This window comes from Mya arenaria, chromosome 5 (assembly GCF_026914265.1).
Source record: "Mya arenaria isolate MELC-2E11 chromosome 5, ASM2691426v1".
NCBI classification, from domain to species: domain Eukaryota; kingdom Metazoa; phylum Mollusca; class Bivalvia; order Myida; family Myidae; genus Mya; species Mya arenaria.
Genome location: NC_069126.1, coordinates 4,293,947 through 4,315,550, shown reverse-complemented (window position 1 = coordinate 4,315,550; position 21,604 = coordinate 4,293,947). Strand labels below are relative to the sequence as shown.

At 34.3% G+C, this 21,604-nt stretch overlaps 1 protein-coding gene and 2 non-coding genes across 3 annotated transcripts; all 3 read left to right on the top strand.

Annotated features, from left to right (window-relative positions):
• Positions 1–9,510: 9,510 nt before the first annotated feature.
• On the top strand, positions 9,511–20,026 carry LOC128233630 (26S proteasome non-ATPase regulatory subunit 9-like). The gene is made up of 6 exons (XM_052947395.1): positions 9,511–9,623; positions 12,141–12,243; positions 12,711–12,925; positions 17,342–17,443; positions 19,379–19,470; positions 19,723–20,026. Exons 1-6 carry the CDS (start codon positions 9,525–9,527, stop codon positions 19,751–19,753), a joined length of 642 nt encoding a protein of 213 aa, XP_052803355.1. The 5' UTR covers positions 9,511–9,524; the 3' UTR covers positions 19,754–20,026.
• On the top strand, positions 9,902–9,975 carry Trnat-agu (transfer RNA threonine (anticodon AGU)). Its single transcript has one exon. It is a non-coding gene; the product is annotated as a tRNA-Thr (tRNA).
• On the top strand, positions 10,091–10,164 carry Trnat-agu (transfer RNA threonine (anticodon AGU)). The gene has a single exon. It is a non-coding gene; the product is annotated as a tRNA-Thr (tRNA).
• Positions 20,027–21,604: the final 1,578 nt, after the last annotated feature.

Here is a 21,604-nt window from a genome sequence, read left to right as displayed (position 1 = left end):
CAATTTATGCTTAGTATACATTTAAATACCTGGCCCCAATTTCTCGAAACTTCTTAAGCTTAACAGGCTTAAGTAGCTTATTTCAATTAGCCAAAACACAAACTTAAATTTAATTTTGATTAATGAAAAATGGTTGAATGTAATTAACATACAGATAATTCCTATCTAAAGTATAAAACTCTTAAAGAACTAATTATTATGCAAAATATTGAAAAACAAAAATAGTGAGTTTAGCTTAATCCTGTTATAAGAGACTTAAGAGGTTTCGAGAAGTTGGGGACTGAAAGATAAAAAAAATTCTTTTTTCGTACTTTTATTTTCTAGTCATATTTTGTAACTTTATTAAGTATACACTAGAATGCATCTTGACTCTAAGTTTGAGACAAATATATAGTATAGAGTTATGGTGACTATCTGAAAAAATTACATATCTCTATTATGGTTGACATATATATATATATATATATCAAACAGTCACATTCTTGATGCAATGACAATCCTAATATTGATGAGGGATTTGTAAATTTAGACCATGGTTTTGAAACAAAAAAGAATGCAATACATTTCATAATAATTTAATAAAAATATAATGTGTAAATATCATATTCTGGCTATTTAAATATATATAATAATCAAATATTAATCGGGTTGTTAATAATTTATTATAATGTTAACAACATTATTAGATTTGTTTACACATGGCACAAGGCAGAAATACATTTCGTGTTTAAGACGACAACATTTTGAAACTGCAGTTCACTAGATTATGTACACTGCTTTATGTTGAACTGTCAGTACTGTTAAGTTGAATATAATAGAAACCTGACAATTGCGCACCGTAGTGAAAGCATCTGTATTTGCAACATACTTGTCAGTTTGAAATGGAAGTATATGGTGTGTGTGGTCTATTTATGATGTTTGTATTTTTGAATGTGGTTATCAGATATTAAATAATTTATTTTTCTTATTTAATATTAACGTAGGATTATGAAGCTTGGATAACCCTCGTAAACGGTTTGTTTATTCCTCCCTGATAGTAACAAATATTTCAGAAATTAATCGCCGCTCCGAAGAACCACCTACCTATTATGGACATTTCAAATCCCTGTGATGCCGGCCAATGCAAATAAGTATCTACGCACCAATCCTGGACATAACCTATATTGGTGTAGACTATCGAAGTGACCAAGTACAACGTATCTTTGTTGGACATCACTTGGTTTTGACGACGAAATTGAAAACCGAATAACGAAAAAAAAACTTGACATGATCCATATTTCGGTTACACGATCGTAGTACCACCTACATGTGTTTTAAATTGTTAATCCTGGTGTTGCAGCCCAACCCAACCACGAACACAATGACCAATCCCAGATATTATATATACTGGTGTAGAATATAAATAATCATAACGATAATACAATGACAAATACAGGGACACCCCACCCCCCGCTCCAGTTGTCAAAATTTCAAACAATGAACCCTTTTAAGGGGCACAAGACGTGGGAACAAAATGACAATGACTATAGACACAAACAGTTTAACATCACATACACAAATACAAACACCACAAACAAACCATATCCTCATCAACATTACTTTACCGTTAAATGATTTTATTACCGCCTTGAAACGGTCAGTAAAACAAGAGTTCACTCGAATTCCACTAGGGGCTTTAACTAGTTAGCATGCCAAGGCATAAATTATTTAGGTTCTGCAGCGCCAGTTGACGGGCAAATATAGTAGTTATATAAACACACCAAATAAATAAAAAAAATCCACGGAACCCATTCCTCAGACTACAATGTTTTCACTTAAAAAATTTTTGTAAGAGTTTGCACTATCAAATATGCATTTGCAGATCCATATGCGTCGTGTGTGAAATCAGCAGCGTCAGCTGACTAAACAGCCCCGATATTTTAGATATGACAGACCACTGCATGTTTCGAAAACCACTCTTGTTTTTGCCATCTTCAACCCAATGCCATGTTGACATAAGTGGTTTCATGTTAATTGGGCAACAAATTCAGGATAGTAACGAGATATGAGTGGTCTACCGACATCAATTATCTCAAACCATCATTGAGTTTCACAAAAGTACACACAATCAAATACTGGACATTACTTATATAAGTGAAAACTATAGCAGAGCATAAGAAACACCTACCAATGTTGGACATTATGACCGACCGACCCAACTACAACCCAATTGTTGTGTTTCGGATCAACGCAACTTAGATCCACAGTACTAATCCTGGACAATTCCGTTAATTGGTGTATATATTTACAGTGCCAAAGAAACTCCTACCTTTGTTGGACATTACCAATCCATGTGTTGCGGATCAAACGCAACTAAGACCCCAAGTACCAACCCTGAATATTACCTTTATTGGTGTAGACTACCAAAGCGTCTAAGTACTACCAACCTTTGTTGGACATTGCAAACCCAGATCCTGTCGACCATAGCAATATCTAATCAGTGTTGAACAATCTTCGTGTGGACGATAAACAAGTGGTCTTTGTCTGCCGTATTAATATGCCACCATTTAATATAACCTGATGTGGAACGTATTTCCATCCCTTCGTTACCAATACCGGTGCAATTTACCAGCCCTGTATCCAAGCATACAGACACCTTTGGGACTCCTTAAAACGTTAACATTGGCATTTAACATAAGCATTAAAGTGTCCATTGACTTCTCGCTTGGAATAAGCGCTACCATTCATATTAACAACATTAAATACAGTTGAAGTAAATTAGTTTTATTTATTAAATTTAATAACTCATATTCAAAATATTTGCCTCTCTCTATCTGGGTCATTAAAGTTCTGTCATAACCATAACCCCAACCAAGGATAGATCGTAGCAACAAATAAACTAAATTCGTTAGTTCTTCAGGTACCACAAAAATGAACTTAAATAAAATTAACTAATAAATTGTCTGCCAGATGTAACTGTCTTGTCTGTCTTTGCTTTAATGGAATAAATGCAAATAAACGCAGGACTTGAGAGTGATCTAATGGTACTGAATTCCGCCTCTCAACCAAGAGGTTGTGGGTTCTATCCCCGCCAGGAGCTCCATTTTCAAGGCTTATTAAATATTACACAATAACTGCCCAAGAAACGGATTTGTGGGCGATTCTTTTCAGCTTTGAGTTGTCTTCACAATCGAGCTTGAATAAAACAGTATAAATCAATGCAATATCAAAAACACTACCAGTTTAATGTTGAAATTTATTTTGAAAAACAATATTCAACGTTTTACAATGTCGAATATGAAATACTATCAAAGGATGTTTTCCAAAATGCATATTAACTACCAGTTTTATTGTAAAACAATATTAAAGGTTTTACAATATCTAATGTTAAGCAATATCAATAAAAAAGACCATTTCATGTCCATATATTATGTTTTACATATATGAATACAAACAAAAACATGCCAATTATAAAGGCTATCACTGTAAATAAAAAAAATGTATAACCGGGTAAGCAAACAAAACGGAAAAATTCTTGAAAATGATCTTAACGATAAAAACATTTTCGCGAGAACAACTCGGTCGATCATGCATAGCCAATGAAGTTATTCTGTATGTGTTGTTGCTAAAAATTACTCTTTGAAATACTTCCGACAAAAATAAATTTATATATGTTGTAGATATAATTTGCAAATTGTATTTATTTTCTGAATAGAAAAAAATCAACTCAAAACAATTCTCCACCATGCAAAATAAATCATGTGTATACGTCTACTCATATTGTTTTATTATTGTTCACACTAAATATACGAACAGTGTACAATTTTAACGCACAAACACAAACACATGCGCGCGCTCGTAGGTGAGCACGCAGGCACGGTTACCCACACACACACACACACACACACACACAAGCGCGCGCTCGCACGTGCGCATGCGCACACATACACAACAAAGGCGTTGTAAGTAAATAAGCTGAAATATTAGCAGGTCTCATAATATGCACTAGTCCAAACCGTGAGAAAAGCTCCTGCAACCACAGTTATCATAGTATTGAAACGAAATCATAGTGAACATGTAGTAAAAGTGTTCTTATACGGTACTACACACTCGATATTTGAAATTCGTCCGTTTAGTTAAATGTCAGATCAAATATAAGTCATACTTACAAGTGTATATATAAACAAAAGGCATAGCTGCAATACGGAAGTGTCCACAGCTCATTTTCTTTGCACCACCGGTGGTGGAATTGGCGTTTAGTAGGCGTGACGTGGTAATTACAGCACTTTCAAACCTTTTGTGGCAATTCATATATCTTATACCTCATTCTCTGATTCCAGGCGACGAGATGTAACAATGTCATATACTTCAAGTCTCATCCCTTCGGCCTTCTGGGAGAATCGAGGGAAACAGTATGAAACCGATTGTATGATTAACATACGGGATTCCTTGAACCAAAACACATATATCAATGGATCCACTATACCATTGGCTACCAGAATCAAGTTAAGAACGAATTCTACCCATTGCGGGTCTAGATCTAAAATTACATCTAAGATCCCAAATAAAGAGGAAAATAACAATGTCAATTGGTAGCAAAGCAACAGAATCGTAGACTTGTGTTGGCGGTATGCTGTCGTAGAAGTTGGGAAAATATCCACTTGTCTTAGCTTTTTACGAATAATCAAAGCGAGATATGCGCAGCAAACTGACGACACTACCACTAATAATGGTAATACTATGATTAGTTCAGTTTTGAGCAGCAGCAAACACACTTCCGCACTTGTACACAACGCAAATTTGACGATGCATAATAGTAAATATGTTGCTGTCCACACTGCGGCACAAATACGTTTTACATGACCTGGCTGTAGGTAGTGCAGGTACGTATGATACGACGCAAATAATGTTACCCGTTCAAATGCCATGAGTGTGACGGTGGATAAAGACAGAAGACACATGTCTACTTTGATAATATGGAACACCCAGAGTAGTCCATAATCTCCCGTGGCATTTTCCACTATTCCGGATAGAATTGCACTCATGTCAAAAAATATCAAAGCTGCCGAGAGAAACCGAACATTTGTCGGTATGCGTCTGGTTCGCATGATCGTATGCAATGCCAAACTGCCCAAAATTACTGCAAAAACCATGACAGAGATCAGTGATATGTTAGTACCCAGTCCGAGCAATTGGTGAGCATGACTATCATATGCATCATGATTAATGGTTGTATTCGACACATTCTGCATTTTGTTAAACTTTGTTGTAAATTAAAAACGACCTTTGCTTTATTTCTTCATCAGAAATGCAGTGATAAAAAAATGCTAGAAGTTTTTATAGAGTGTGTATTGGTTTTATGTTTAAGCCGTGTTAATTAGAAAAAAATAACCGAGCCCATGTGATAGTTCCCACAGAGTAGCAATTAACAAACAACGCATATCCAGATGTACAATTAATTAGCTAGACTGCCAATCATACCATTCAACAAGGTTAAATTTAGACAATACGTTCTCCACATTGTCATTTACATTCACAAGGTACAGGTATGTTTTAATTGAGTCAAAATTGTACGATCAACTGAGTTGAATTCAACATAACAACGTGCAAACAATACTATCGGGCAGTCAACTTCCATTGTCACTTGTGTTTCAGCTGCAGTTTTCTATGTTGATGAAATAGACGCCTCCCAAGGACAAGAGTGGATGGCATTAGCATTTTTATAAATATTTCAACTTTTGAAACCTTATCGGAACTAGCTATGAAGTCTGAATAAATGTCAGACTTAGCTCAATTTCCTGGTATAACAATCAGTCATTTCTTATGTATCCTTGTTCGATATACGTTTATACCATGTGTGTAATTATAGATGAGAAGTATGGCGTTTACAAGATGGCATAAATATAAAAATAGTGTTCATTCACTCAAATACAGAATAATATTGTGCACGGAGAACAAGCAGAACAACATAACTCTCTAGAAGATTTGTAAATGTAACAATGTATTGGTTGAAGAGTTTACAATTGTTATATTTTAATATGGTATAGAGAACAAGTGAAAGATGTCGTAGAGGTATTATATTGATTTTCACAACTGTCAGGTCTAAAAGTACATTTTGAAAAGACAAAGTTAGTTTGGATTGAAACACCTAAATATTCCACCAGATCAATTAAAACGAAATTCAAATTGCCATGGAATGATACTAGATTTAAACAATTGGTGTACATTTTGATGTAGATCTTTACAAAATGTGTGAACTAAACTTTGATGGTAAACTGTTAAAAGTAGAGAATAGCATTCGATATTGGAAAAAAAGAAAAACGACACCTATCGGCAGATTTACTGTTGTAAATAACATTTTATTACCATTGTTTCATTACACACCTATCACTTAGTCTACCCTATATATCAAATGTTTATTTTATAAACAACTCAATTGTTTATTCTATTGTTTACTTGGGCTGGAAAACCTAAAATAAAAATAAAATTATTTGTGAAAGACTTTACAAAAGGTGTTATAAATATGACAGTTCTTGCAAGTAATATGTGAAGTTAAAAAATAAGATGGCTTAAAGATATATAGTACATAATGATAGTAAATGTTTCAAAGTGATGTCTAGCGTATTTGATGTGGTTACGATTTATTTGTGGTAAAATGTTATGTGAAAATATTTGCCACATTTTGTTAAATATTTCAGGAAAGATGAAATAAAAGCATTTTGCTGTGTATATATATATATATATATATATATATATATATATATATATATATATATATATATATTTAATTGCATTTATGTTAATGAAATAATTTATCGTAGAGCAAGGGCAAATTATCGCGATTTAGATATAATTCAACACTTTTATACTATTTTGCTTCCTCTTCACAATTGATCCGTCATCCGTAGAAAATGTCTACTCGGTCAATATTCAATTATGTTTATTGCTCACAAGCCGGGTCAATTGGACTTCAACACAGTCGCTGTTTCAGCCCTTTTGTAGTATTTTTCATAGCTTTTAACCTTCTTTCCGAATGCCAAACAACTTGTTTTGCCGTCATATTTCAAATAGTTTGCTTTCAATGGGTGAATGATGATAAGATCAGATAAGTTTTATTTTGATTAGATAAGTTTTATTTTGAGTCGGCAAGATACAAACAATACAACATAAGCTCATTGGGGCTTTTGAACCGACAATTTATAAACATATTGTGTATGGTATAACAAGTGTATAAAAGCTCAATAAATCAATGGTATATATAGTGGCATATTATTATAAGGTGTTATACAGTTATAGATAATACATAATAACTTGAAAATCAAAGGTGGTTTATAAAGTTAATTAAGAGGTACTCTAACACAAAGACAGGGAGTAAAGTGGTCAATCGGGCAACAGAAATATGAATGATAGTTGCCAAGTTCCGGTAAATATTATTAAAAAGGTCAACTTAGTTAAAAGACTTCTAATAAAAAAGAGAGAGATCTTCTTAAGAAAATTCACAGATAGCTTCATAATATCAGCATTGCACCAGATTGGCATCCATCACAGAACTTTTAACAATATACATTACAATTTGATTTTAACCCTATGAAAAAAATGTTAGCACATACAATTCACACAAGGATAAAAACTGTGTTAAAGCTGCTGATCTGGGCAAATCTGCCTAAAAACTGCCATAAATAGGAGGAAAAAAATAAGAACCATAAAATAAAAATAATGCTTAAATAAATGGTGTTAAGATAACTATAACCCCCCCCCCCTCCCCCCAATCAGATTTGGTGAGAATTAACTGATCAGCAAACTACTCACAGGGACACATTGGCAAACTATGAAAGCATCACAAGGAGTGCAAAGGAGAGCAACTAATAAGACATATCAAGCAAGCGACCAAGTACATGTATGCAGGCAATGACAATAACAAAGTTAGAATCATATGGCTAAATACTACAATCAAGCATAGCAACATTGAGCATAGCAACATTGAGCATAGCAACATTGAGCATTTAACATAGCAACATTGAGCACTGAGCATAGCAATATTGAGCATAGCAACATTGAGCACAGAAAACTAAAGCAAGTAGGCAATTGTACCAACTGAATACACACATGTACCAATATTAGGTACAGAGAATGGAACAGCAATTTATATAAGCACAGATTTAGCAATAAACAATAACTATGATCTATATAGCTGATGTTGACAAAAAAAATAAAAATGGAAACACAAATTTAATAATAAAACACATGCGTGTAAACCCCACCAGTGCTGTGTTGACGAGACTAACCAGGCTTACAAGCAACGCACTTACAGTGCCTTCCACTCGAAATGGAGATAAGACTTTTAAATTGATTGAAATTTGAATAGGATCTGAAATGATCTGGCAGTAAGTTCCACAGCACTGGTGTTGCGTGCTTGAACGATTTTTACCAAATGTAGATGTTCTCACTTGGTGTACCTTTAAAATATTTCAATATCTGAAGTTAATATGAGTAGACTTTTTGACAACAAGATCAGATAAAACAAGTGGAGCATTATTATTAACAATTTTAAAAGTTTCATTAGCCATAGTTCTCGGCGGATATGTAATGTAGGTAGTTTCACCTTGTCAAGTAACATAGTAAAAGAAGAAGAGTTATCGACTACTCGAAGAACGAGTCGGTGAAATGATTTTTTACAGTTGCTGCATATCCAAGGTTCTTCAGTTTCGCCGAGACATTTGTATTCGTATGCGGTCAGGCTAGCTCATTTCATATGCCACCATAAATAGCATGCATCGCATAGGACACCACGGTGATTATTAGCGACTGCTTTATTACAGTTAACCACAGGGATGCTTTACAGGCCCAGGGTTCAAGGAGATATCCCCACATAGCATCAGGAGGCACAGTCTATGCTTTCGCGTAGTTATTTTAATAGGAATCGATGTTTGAACGAGTCTGGAGTGGTGGATATGGTAAAAAATCATAATATAATTGTCAATAAGATGGTTGCATGTCACTTTTGATGTGAAATCAACGTTGCAAACCATGCAAGTCCTGCCTACTGCAGTTAAAGCTGTATTTGGTTGAGTTGTATACCAGTTTTTTCCGCTGCTGGGTTAGACTCTAGCTGTTCTGTATAGTGTATCAAGTAGCCATATGGAGACGCAGGTGATTGCAATTGCCAAGCGGTTGGTTCGCAACATGGGGTGGTCGTCGATGGACCCGGGCTCACCGGGTGTTCTACAATTTCCTGATACGGTGTGTGGCATCATAGTCCTTCCTTTCCCATTATGTCTTCAATTTATCTGAATTTTCACAGTCTCACAATAAAATCCGGAATACGACTTGTAAACAAAACTCTCACTAATCAAATGATACCCGCACACACGCGCGCACGGGTGCAAGCACGCACGCACGCACGCACACACACACAACCAGACAGGTTTCATTCACGGTCGGACTCAAATATATTGGCAATCTTACATTAAATGCTTAGCTAATATATATATATAGCCGTTATAAAAAGTGCCGTTTTTACCTGAACTTAAAGGGAAATAATCAAAATGGCTGCCTCCATGGGATCTGAAAAAATGAGTCGGCTAATTAAGAAAAGAGAAGAAATCGAAGCAGAAATAAAAGCTTTAAATGAAGTGTTAGACTCTGTATGTAAACCCTTTTTTTCATCAAACTTTCTAAACTATGGTGCTCATATGTGTTTGTTATCCGTCAAAAATGAAAAAAAGATCTACTTTCAGTTTCATACAACTACAAGTACACTCAACGAGTTAGACCCACTTTCCGTTTCCCTCCGCGGATTTTCGCTATCGCGGCCAACACAATGATTTTACTGTCCGCGATCATCGGAGTTTGAATTTAAGGTCCTCGATGTGTGATCAGTCGACCGAACAATAACTGTAGTGTGTGTGGGTAAGAACCAGCCGCCCGGTTAGCTCAGTTGGTTAGAGCGCCGTGCTAGTGTTCCGGCGGTCGTGGGTTCGAGCCCCACACCGGGCGCACTTTTCCTCCCAGGTTTACTTTACTGGTGGCAGCGGTAAACGGCAGTAGTGCCTCCGTCGGCCTAAAAGGTTAATGGGGGGAGGAGTGTAGTGTGTGTGGGTAAGAACCAGCCGCCCGGTTAGCTCAGTTGGTTAGAGCGCCGTGCTAGTGTTCCGGCGGTCGTGGGTTCGAGCCCCACACCGGGCGCACTTTTCCTCCCAGGTTTACTTTATAACGAACGCGACGTTCCTCGGAGGGGTTAACTCTGGGAAACTCTGCGGACACTTGATAAGAATCTACGCTAAAGTTATTTTTATTAAAATTTTCAACCGATTACAACGGCTCCAGTAAATTGCTTTTATTCTTTTTCTTCTGCCCGTTTTAAATGAAGTTAGCTTCACTACCACAAGAATGCAGTCGTATTTCACTAGTTGCACATGTATCTTATAAACTTGTTTTTGCTAATGACTGAATACATTGATAAACACATTTCATCCTAGAAAGGCTAGGTTACACATTTTCGGAAAATCAGGAGGTCAAACACGTGTTCAAAGTTCACAGTGCATGGTTTTGAAGGCCTTCTTGCCTCGTTTTTGTGGAATATTTTATTAAACGTCATAGCTATTTTTAACCACCAATAATAAATAGTATATTCTACATTGTATTGATCGCGTGCTTGAAGTCAGAGGTCATGGTTCAGAATCGTGTAAATAGTCAGCTGCTTTATGATGCAATAAAATTAGTGGCAATACTTTAATGATTCAATGTTTATTATTCAAGACAATATTCAATTGGCGTATACGGACACAAATAAAAATTAAACGTTGGTGCATGGAAGAATCTTTTACGCTTAACAATGTGCATAAGCATAAAAATAAATAACTTTTTAACAAGAATGATTTCTTGCTTATCTGATTCGACTCCGAGTTCCGTCGCGGGATCATAAAATCGGACGATTCTCAACGCTATCGTTCATATTAAACTCGGCGGTAAGCCAGCCACTCAGAGGAACTCAGGGGGATTTTAGCGAGGGCAACAGTTTTACCCACGGAGGAAATCCGCGATCATCGACTTTATTTTTCAGAGTGAGCGAGGAAAGTGGGTCTAACTCGTTAAGTGTACTGTACCCAGTCGAGCTATTGGATATCCGAGTAGATCTTTTGGCCAATATGTATAAAAGAAACAAAAAATCTACTGACAGTGTATTTTAAGATGTAACATTTGGTAATATTTCCTTCTCTTTTGACAAGGTTTCCTTTGAGGGTCTAGGGCATAGGGTTTCTTGCCACCATTTTTTCCCTTTGAATTCATTTATACATTTGGTGTTCAGTTGTAATCACTAACAATGTGGCCCAAAAGTAACAACAACACAAAATAACTTCAAACACACACATAACATAAGCATAGTTAAGGTTACGATTTATTATACAAGATTAAAATTACAATTAAGGTATTGTCAAAAACCACTTGTACTATCAATTATCGTGGCACTGATTATTGCTGGTTAAACTGGAACCAATTCCAAACACTACCAATAAATATGTCATGAATGCTGTCATTTTCTTAAATTGTTAATCGAAATTATTGTTATTAATCTGAAGTTTTTATCTGGGTCTTGAGGACTTCACGGTCTGGAAATACCTCACTTTTGGCATTTCAAATCATCCCACAAACTTATATAACTGCATTGAACAGTTTGACCTTTTCAATGTCAAAAAGATTTAACAGTAATTAAATACTAACATTTGTTGGGAATATTAACATGAAGTATGATGAGTGGAAATTATAGCTAGTGTTTAACATGCCTGACAATCTTATACTGGGACTAGAAACAAGTAACATGATATCATTAAGCAATAATTTTGGGGTAAATTTTTCTGTCTTTTAGGTTTTTTCCAAGCAATGATTTTTTCCCAAAAAATATTTAGCTTTAACACAGTATATATAACGTATATTTAATCAAAATAGTCAAAATATGTATTCTGGCCATTCTTTCAATTGGAATTTTGGCATTATTCTGCCTTTCCTAAACTGCAGATTTTTTAAAATTAGTATGGCACAGCCAGTGGACCTGTGAGCTTGTACTAATTTTGAACTCACATCAGTCACTGCATATATCTGAAGATGTATTTTCTATTGCTTTGTCATCTTACATTGATACCTATTCCTCTGACCTTTTTCAGCAAAAGTCTATTGGTATGGATGGCCCATTGATCGACACAGAGGGGTTTCCAAGAGCTGACATTGATATATATTCTGTGAGACATGCTCGACATCAAATTATATGTATGTAATGTATTAGAACAGCGGGAGCAATTGTTATGTCAAAGAAGCAAAAATAGAATTAAAACAAGTAAAGAAACACTTAAGAATTATGTGAAACTATATTGTAATGCATTAGCTTTCTAGCAAGTTAAAAATTTATGATAATTGGCATTTTATACTAGTAAATAAATTATTAATATTGATATTGTCATGGTGCAGGCTCATGTGATTCTCAAAATACTGTGTCTGAATTAAACACAAAAGTGAAATATTTTAAATTCCTTTTTAGAGTTTTCAGATTGCGCATGAAGTCTGTCTTTCAGGCATTATTTCAATATATGTACTTGTACAATGTAGTTATAGAATGAGTATTTGCAGTAATTAAGCCTTTCAAACATAATCAAATATGAGGCTTTAAAGCTTTACAATTATATCTCAGGTAAATTTTGCAGAAAATATATTCATAACTTTGTCAATTTGTTTATTAGGTCTGCAGAATGATTACAAAGACATTATGGACGAGATTGAAGAGGAACTCTATAGAATACATGCAGAGGCTAGACAGTCTGCTGGTGACAAAAATAGCAGCCAATCAGCAGAGAGCTTGGTGTCACAAGCGTCACGTGATGCTGAAGCAAGGTCAAGGTTGCAGCCAATCGGAACAGTTACAAATATAGATGCGGGATCACCTGCAGATACTGCTGTAAGATAAACTTAAGATGTTTTAGATGTTCAATGAATTAATCAGAGTATTCAAGTTTATTTTGTAGTATATGCTTTTCTTTGGGTTATAGAAATTTATCAGTGAAATTAAAATAGATATTTCACTGTTTCAAAAAGTGGAATAACTATTTGATATTTTTACTGTTTTGAACTTTAAGCCTGCTCTTACTTCCAAATCAAATGTCAGCCGGCATAGGGCTGAGACTCAATTTTAGCGACACCATTTCCTTTTTTTCGTTAATTCCAATGCAATTTTTCTAAAGTATTTTTATATCATTATTAGGGATGTAATGCAAAGAAAAATTGTCAGTGCACAATCACAATATATTTCACGCAGTGAACACCAAAATAAAATTTCGCCTTTGATGCTCACTCTGTGAAATATATTATGATCTTACTCAGAAATGAAAAAAATAAATATCTGTTTAACTAAATGAATTGCATTGGTAGGGTCTTTTGGTATGATTTTTCATCGAAAAATTAACAGTTTATGGAATGATGAAATGCCACAGGTGGGCAGATGGCCATTAATAATTCTGTGCAAAGTTTTTATTCCATGTTATAAATTTAATAGTTTGTTATCCGAATTTTATGAATCTCTGTCAGCATACTTGTCTACATGTTGTCTTGAACATTTATGAATATGGGTCACCTCATGTCTGAAACTAGGTCACTAGGTCAAATTACAGGAAGTTTTTATTCTATGCCATAATGTCAATAGTTTATTACCAATAGTAATGAAACTTTGTCAGCAAACTTGTCTACATGTTGTCTTTAACATTTGGGTGGTTTTCAAAATAATGAGGCAAAAGTGTGACATAGGGGTTGAAAATTCAAACCCAGTTTTCATGATTGTCACCTATTTTACATGAAAGTAATTACTTCAAATTACACAGAAACAACTTTGGGAAAGTATCAGGAAATACAAGGAAAAAAATATTTTGACCTTAAATCAAAATATTGTGAACATTTCGTACAATATGGTTGATTTATAAAAGTGTCTTATGACATGAACCTTGCATAAATCATATGCTTTTTCTGAATTATATAATCAGTAATTGGTGCCTGTGTGTAGTCATAGGCATATTAACTCAGTTGTTTAAGAAAAATAAAAAAAATCAACACATTTTGTTTAAATTTGAAACCAAAAATAACTTGTTACCTCACAAAGTTTTTGCTGTAATTAAAACAAGAATCAAATAAGGGAAAAATCTACATTAACCTCACCTTATGTATCTTTATAGACCACATACCAAATTTCAAGAATGTATTGTAACTTACAATTGCCAAATTTTTCATTTCAAAATTGAACTATTTTTCGGTGCACAGGAGACACATATTGAAAGCCAATATAATATGCATTATTATTCACTTTCATGTTAATAAAATAATGGTTTGTGATCAGCTAAAGACATTTCTGTGTATATGATAGAGTGTATTCCTCAAAATTTCTTCAGTATCACATTTTTCACAACAATTTCCTCAAAATTCAACAGCATGTAATGATGTAAATGGGAAATAGTGGCTAAGAGAACAACTTACAGCAAACAATCACATATATATAACATTTATTACTTCATATTGAGTCCAAAAATAAGAAAATATCATCAATGGTAATATAAAGTACTAGAATTCATAAATGTTTAATACTTTTTTAAATAATGGAAAGTGTGCACAGGGGACAAATCATAATGCAAGTAATATATTTTAATTATGTAATTATTTTTGTAACTTAAATTTTCCTGGTAAACATTTTTACAATAAGAGGAACTGTACTTTCAGTAAAGCTTAAACAATACTGTAAATGTTGGAAAGATTATATAAGAGCCTATAAAACAAAATTTCTAAACAATGGAATAAAATATGTCCAGAGTGGAATAAAGATTTTGGTCTCAATGCACCTGTTACCATTAAACACTTATGTGAACATGTCTAAATTTAATACACATGTCTAAATTTAAAAGATGCCTCTTTGCCTTTGGCATCCTACTCAATAGAATAGTATCTTTTTTATTACCGGTAGGCATTATACAAGAATTAAATTCAAGAAAATTTTCAACTTTTGGTTTCCACAAGGATTTAAATTCACCTGGCTTTGACATGGTTTTACTTTGGTCCATTTTTAGGTGCTCAAATTGTCATGGACTTTTCTTGCAGCTCCACATATTCTTAGCATTGCTTGTGTATACTAGCTGCCTTTTTATTTTTTTCCTGATTTAGTTGGTGTGCCTACTTTTCTTAAGACTATGACTGACAGACATCACCAATTGTGTAATTTTCTACAACATAACTTATTTTAAGACCTTCACTTTGGTGTGGCATTCTTTACCAGACGGTTAATTGTGGAGGCCCATGCCATGGAAACTCTCCGAAGGAGTTGTTTTGCATGTTGTGCTTTTTCTGAACTGATGCTGCTTCAACTGTGTATATTCATACCTTCTCATTTTAACCTTTCTCCTTTTATTCTGTCTGTCATTTTCTGGACTTTTGTTGTTTCCTCATTTCGCTTCATTTTATTTCTTCTCTGCCTCTGCTTCTTTAGTTTCTCCTTTTCTTTTATTTGTAAATCATATATAGGATCTATTTGTCCTCTTTCTTAGCGTTTGAGCAATACCTAGCAAATTCTGCTCTTTTTCTCAGTATCTCGATCTCTGTCATACATTTTCTGCAACTTTTGATCTTTCCTAAGTCATTCTCTGCGCTTCCTAGACTTCATTGTGTTAATGTTTTCAACAGTCTTTTCTTCATTTGTTTTCATATTTTCTATGTGATCTCTTTGGAAAAGGAAGCTTAACTACAAGCTTTTCCACTAGGGTACTTATTTCCTATACAAAATTATAATCTGGTATATTTGCTATCCATATGAAAAAAATTGTCCCCTGTGCACGGAAATGAAGCATATAATACCTTGCACATATAAAAGCATTACATGAATAATTTCAATTTGATTTGATGTTTTTAATTGTCATGATAAAATCAAAATAGAATATTTAAACAAAATATGTTATCTTATGTGCCTCAATACTGAAACTGTATTTAAATTAATTTGATAAACCTTTAAAAGTAAACATTTAATGGCTTTATAATTAAATAATAAAAAAAAGTATTTATAACACACTTACCATCAAGTTGCTAAACTATCAAGTGACGCCTAAATATAACATACACATTTCTCAGAATGTGGAAATAGCACCATATTTGTTAGTTTATGGCATTTTATTGAAATCTGCTAAAACAGGATGCACAGGGGACTTTGCTTTAAACCATGCAGATTATTATTATTATTTACCAAACTTATATAGCGCCCTTTTCATATACACGTTCAAAGGCGCTTAATGTGATACCTGGCAATCACATTCAGATGCTTCAAATCTCTGTATGTGAGAGGTTGAAAACTGTTTAAGCATCTGTTGTAACTTTCTTTTCTGGGAAATACAGCAGAATATCATTTTGCTAAAGAAATTATAGAAATCTGACAACTAACAACCGAAAAGGTGCACAGGGGACATTTTGGGGTAATAAGTCATGCATCTGAGTTACGGACAAAATAATGTATGAAATAATAAAACTATGTTATTTATATAAAGCTGGCAGGTTAAAGTTATTAAAATTACATAGTAATTTAATATAAATAGTGCTTAAATGGAATGGTAGTGTTCTCAATGTGAATCTTATATTCTATCTTCTTTTTTAAATGGATGGGGGTCCGTCATATGACATTAAAATTTGGTTAAGATAATACATATTTTTTTATTTAAAGATATATGTTTTTTAAAATGAGAAAGGGTTACATAAAAAAACAATAAAAAAAAATACTATATCATTCAGTTTCAAAAAATGAAACACATTTGAATAAAGGTCTTCATGTAAAATGTCACACTTTTTTGGGTGCACAGGGGACAAATTTAGCAACATATTCTTACATAACTTGTTTGCTGATTGAGCCATCCATTTGAAACCCAACAATTTTCTTAACAAGATTGATTGGCCCATAATGTGCCTGAAAACACTTCCCAAAAGTGAAAGGAATAAAAGTTAGGAGAGATAAAAGAAAAAGCCTCATTATTTTGAAAACCACCCATTTGTGAATATACTTCACCTCAGGTTAAAAACTTGGTCACTAGGAAAAGCTTAAGTATTTATAGTGTGTTTCTCACACACATGGAATATTTTCTGTTGATTTTCATGAAATTTGATAAGTTTATTTGTATGAACATATCTCTTACTTGTATGAACATATTTCTAATAAGTATAAATATGGGTTTATAAAGTTATATGTGGTATGATAGTACATGTACGTTAGGTTAAAAATGTGTGCAGTAAATCTACTCCCTATAGTGTAGAAGATGCTGTCTGTGTCTGCATTGCTCATATATGAGCCATTATATTTTTTCAGGGTTTGAAAGTTGGTGATGTTGTGATTCGGTTTGGTTCACTAACCTCAGAGAACTTTCAAGGACTCCAAAACATAGCCAACATTGTGCAACACAGCATGGATGTATGTATATTGGTCTTTGTAGTCAAAATTATAAAATGTTTAAGTACACACATTTTTGTTTGCAGTAAGGATATTTATGATAAATTTGTATGTATGCATCCCTTACAATGTTAATCGTAATTATTACCAACCATTCATATTTATATAAAGTCATAAACATGAAGTTTGGTTAGTATTTACCATTTTTATGCTGCCCGAAGGGAGAGCATATAGTTGCCGCTTTGTCTGTCCTTCTGTCTGTCACACTCTCGTCCGGTCAAAACCATTGATGCCATTGAAATCAAATTTGGTATATATAGATAAATGGCATTGAGAGGAAGTGCAGTGCATAAGAACCATATGCATATCGATTAAGTTATCTCCCCTTAGCCTTTTGTTCATAATTGGTGCTTGTCTGGGCTTATCATAACTTCAACACTTCTGATGGGATTGAAATAAAACTTAGTATTTAGATGGATTGCAATGAGAGGAAGTTCAGTGCACACGCACCATTATCCTATCATGTACATTAATGCAGCACACTCCTGAATGAAAACCTCCACTTGAAACTCTTTAATTTTAATGCTTTAGCCTATGTTGTTAAGCACAGGACTTCAAATTTTTTGAGGGTTTCAAGGTAGCAGTTCAAATCCAAACAGAAGCATTTTGTTTTCTCCACACATATTTTGGCAGGAGTTTGTCTGCGCCATATCTTCAATATCTGTGGATTTCAATTGCTGCTTTTTCATATCATTTCTTGTAAATTACCTTTAAATTTATTTCTTAAACCTGCCCATATCTTTCCATGTTATGAATCTTTCCAAATGATATAATAATGCTACAACAATTTACCTTCTACCAGCACATTGTATTACAAGTTCTGCTTTTTCATAGAAAACGAGCATATGGGAGCATCCAACGCTTCCAGCGATATTCTTGTTATTTATAAGAAAAGGAAAGGCTTCAAACTATTCATTTTCAATTCATCTTTGCTTGATTTTTATTTTATTTTTTCGAAATCTACTATGCAGCATATTTGTGTTTTAATTGGTATCTCTGTTATTTTCTATCAAAATTTGTTCAAAAGTATTTTCACAATGTTATTTCCCACTGTGTGGTTTTTGTTCAATGTAGTGAACATGAAGATTATTGTGCCCTTTTCATTTTTTTTAAAACTTGGCCAGACCTGCTTTTCACATACCTATGGCCCTTTGTTTTACATAAGAAAATATACAAAAAGATCCTGGTTTTTATAACATCTCCAGGACACCTTGCCTGATTGGGTTAAACTTCTAAAGAGTGATTTATATTAAGTCTAGTGAGGCATACTCGGCAGTCTTTGGCTCCATTATTGTTTTCTAAATTGTTCCCTTTTGTTGACCAGGTTTTAACATAGGCAAACCTGTTTATTAGAATGGTGTACATTGTGCTCGGGTAGGCGGAACTAAATAACTTTAGTAAGTGTTGACACATCTTGACCAAACTTTCTACATAAGTAGATATTAAAGATGCCTTTCATGGGATTGCATTTGGGGGCAAAATGGTCAAGGTCAAGGCCACTGATAATAAAAATAGTTGAGTCAGAATCAATTTAGTTAGGGTTGACATATCTTGACTAAACTTGGCATTTAGGAAGAGTTTATGGAGACAATTTATGGGATTGCCTATGGGGTGCCTTGTGTCAAGGTCGATATCACTGTGACTTAAAATAGATAACCGTTTGGTAGTGAATAATTTTAGTTAGTGTTGACATATTGTGACCAAACTTGGTATGCAAGAAGAGTTTATGGGGGAATTTCATGAGGTTGCATTTGGGGCCCCTACGGTCAAGGTCAAGAAGTGGGCTGTCCTTCGACAGCTCTTTTTAAACTTGGTATGCACATTCACCATTGTTAGAAAATGATGCCTTTCCAACACATTCAAAGAATACTAGTTGTTGTTGTTTTTTTTCTCCAGAAACCTATCCAGCTAACAGTATTTCGAGATTCAGAGGACACCCAGATCTCTTTGACGCCCAAACGCTGGAAACCAGACAAGGGGCTGCTTGGGTAAGACCCAGGGAATAACTTACATTGATTAATTACATGGATGTATTTTCTATAATAAGAAAAAGGTTATGTTATGGTTGGCAACAATCTAACAAACTGCAACAATGCCTTATTGCTTCTTGTTCAAGGTCAGTGTTAACCTGAAGCATGTAAAGATATTTTCAGATAAATATGATCAAGTGCAAAAGCACTGCTCAAAATGATTCAAAGAACGTAAATTGTAAGTTGAAAGAGTATGGTTCTCCATTTTAGATGCAACATAAAGCCCGTGACAAGTCGGTAACCTAGGATTCCACCGGAACCACATTCTGTTGTACAACATTAAGCTAGTGACCAAGTGATTATCCAGGATTTTACCCGAGCAACAAACTGTTGTCCTACATTACAGACTCATAAAACTTTGGTGAAACTGTTACTATATTATTAAGGAAAAACATCATTTTGTACATTTAAGTTGATTTAACTGTTACGCTTTATAAACTATTCATCGTTTCCATGTTTGGCTGTTATGTTGCCATAGTCTTCAATGGAGTTATAATAAAGTTGCAATATTTAATGTGTATTTTGTTGGAATTGTTTAATGTCAATGCTTAAAAATGTGAAAAGCATGGAAAGACTGTAGACGTGACAAGCGTGATTTTACTATTTCAACTTTTCTGTTCACAGGCAATAATAATCAAAATATATTTTGAGTGGCCCCAAACTGTAATGGAGAAGAGCCTGTCATTTCATATTAAAGAATTGAAATTGTAAATTTATGGGTTTTTTACAATGAGCTAGTTTCGTATCAGTAACTGATAACTTATATGTCCTATGAAATATGAACAGTGCTTTCTTCTCGCATGTTTATTGCTAGTGTAAAGTTAATTAAATAAAACCCTATTAAAACCCTGCCTGAGGACGTTTTGACTAATCAAAGTAGGTTAAGTAAGACTGATCCTTTTTGTCAACACATTTCTTTTTTTATGCCCCCCTTCGAAGAAGAGGGAGTATATTGCTTTGCACATGTCAGCAGGTCGGTCGGTCTGTAAGTAGACCAAAGCTTGTCTGAGTGATAACTCGACAATCCCTGGACCTATTTTAATCAAACTTGATATAAAGGTGGGGCCTGACCATTGGATGACCCCAATTGATTTAGAGGATCATCGGGTCAAAGGTCAAGGTCACAGTGACCTTTAACAGGAAAAGGTTGTCAAAGCTTGTCTGAGTGATAACTCAACAATGCCTGGACCTATAGTCATCAAACTTGACATTGAGTCAGGGCCTAACCAGTAGATGACCCCTATTGGTTTTAGGGCTCATCGGGTCAAAGGTCAAGATCACAGTGACCTTAAATGGGAAAAGGTTGTCAAAGCTTGTTTGAGTGATAACTCAACAATGCCTGGACCTATGGTCATCAAACTTGACATTTACATGGGTGAAAATTTTCAGTATTGATAATGAATTCAGTATTTTGGAAAATATTTATCCTATATAATGTATTGTAAAAATGGCATTTCCCTATATGTAAACACCCTACTTACAGTATTTTGAAAAAATCAAACTTTCACCCATGAATCATTTAGGTTGGGCCTGACCAGTAGATGACCCCTATTCACAGTGACCTTGAATGTTAAAAGGTTGTCCGAGTGATAACTCCACAATGCCTGCACCCATGGCCCTCAAACTAGACTTGGCGGTTGATCCTGACCAGTAGATGACCCCTATTGATTTTAGGGATCACTGGATCAAAGGTTATGGTCACAGTGACAGGTAAAAAAAAGGTTTCTGCTCAATATCCGGAGAACACTATTGACTAAGATCCAGAACTTCATATTTATTTTGTATTACTTCCAAGTATGAGGGAAAGTCACCTTATTTTCTACCAAGAATGCGATAAGAATACCAAGTCAACAAGATAGCTCAATTTTTAGCGCTTTTACTAATTTTCTTAGGGTTAGGTTTCAGTCCTACAATCGGTACATCCTTTGGATAGGTTAAAATATATTGTTACCAAAAATGTCTTAGTGTCTATTTAACTTGAATCTTTAAGGTTGTAAATCACGTTTTCAACTGAAAACATGTTATCAGAATGCTTCAATGGTGATGTCGTTGAAAACGGGTGGATGGCCCAATAACATAACCGAAAATTGAT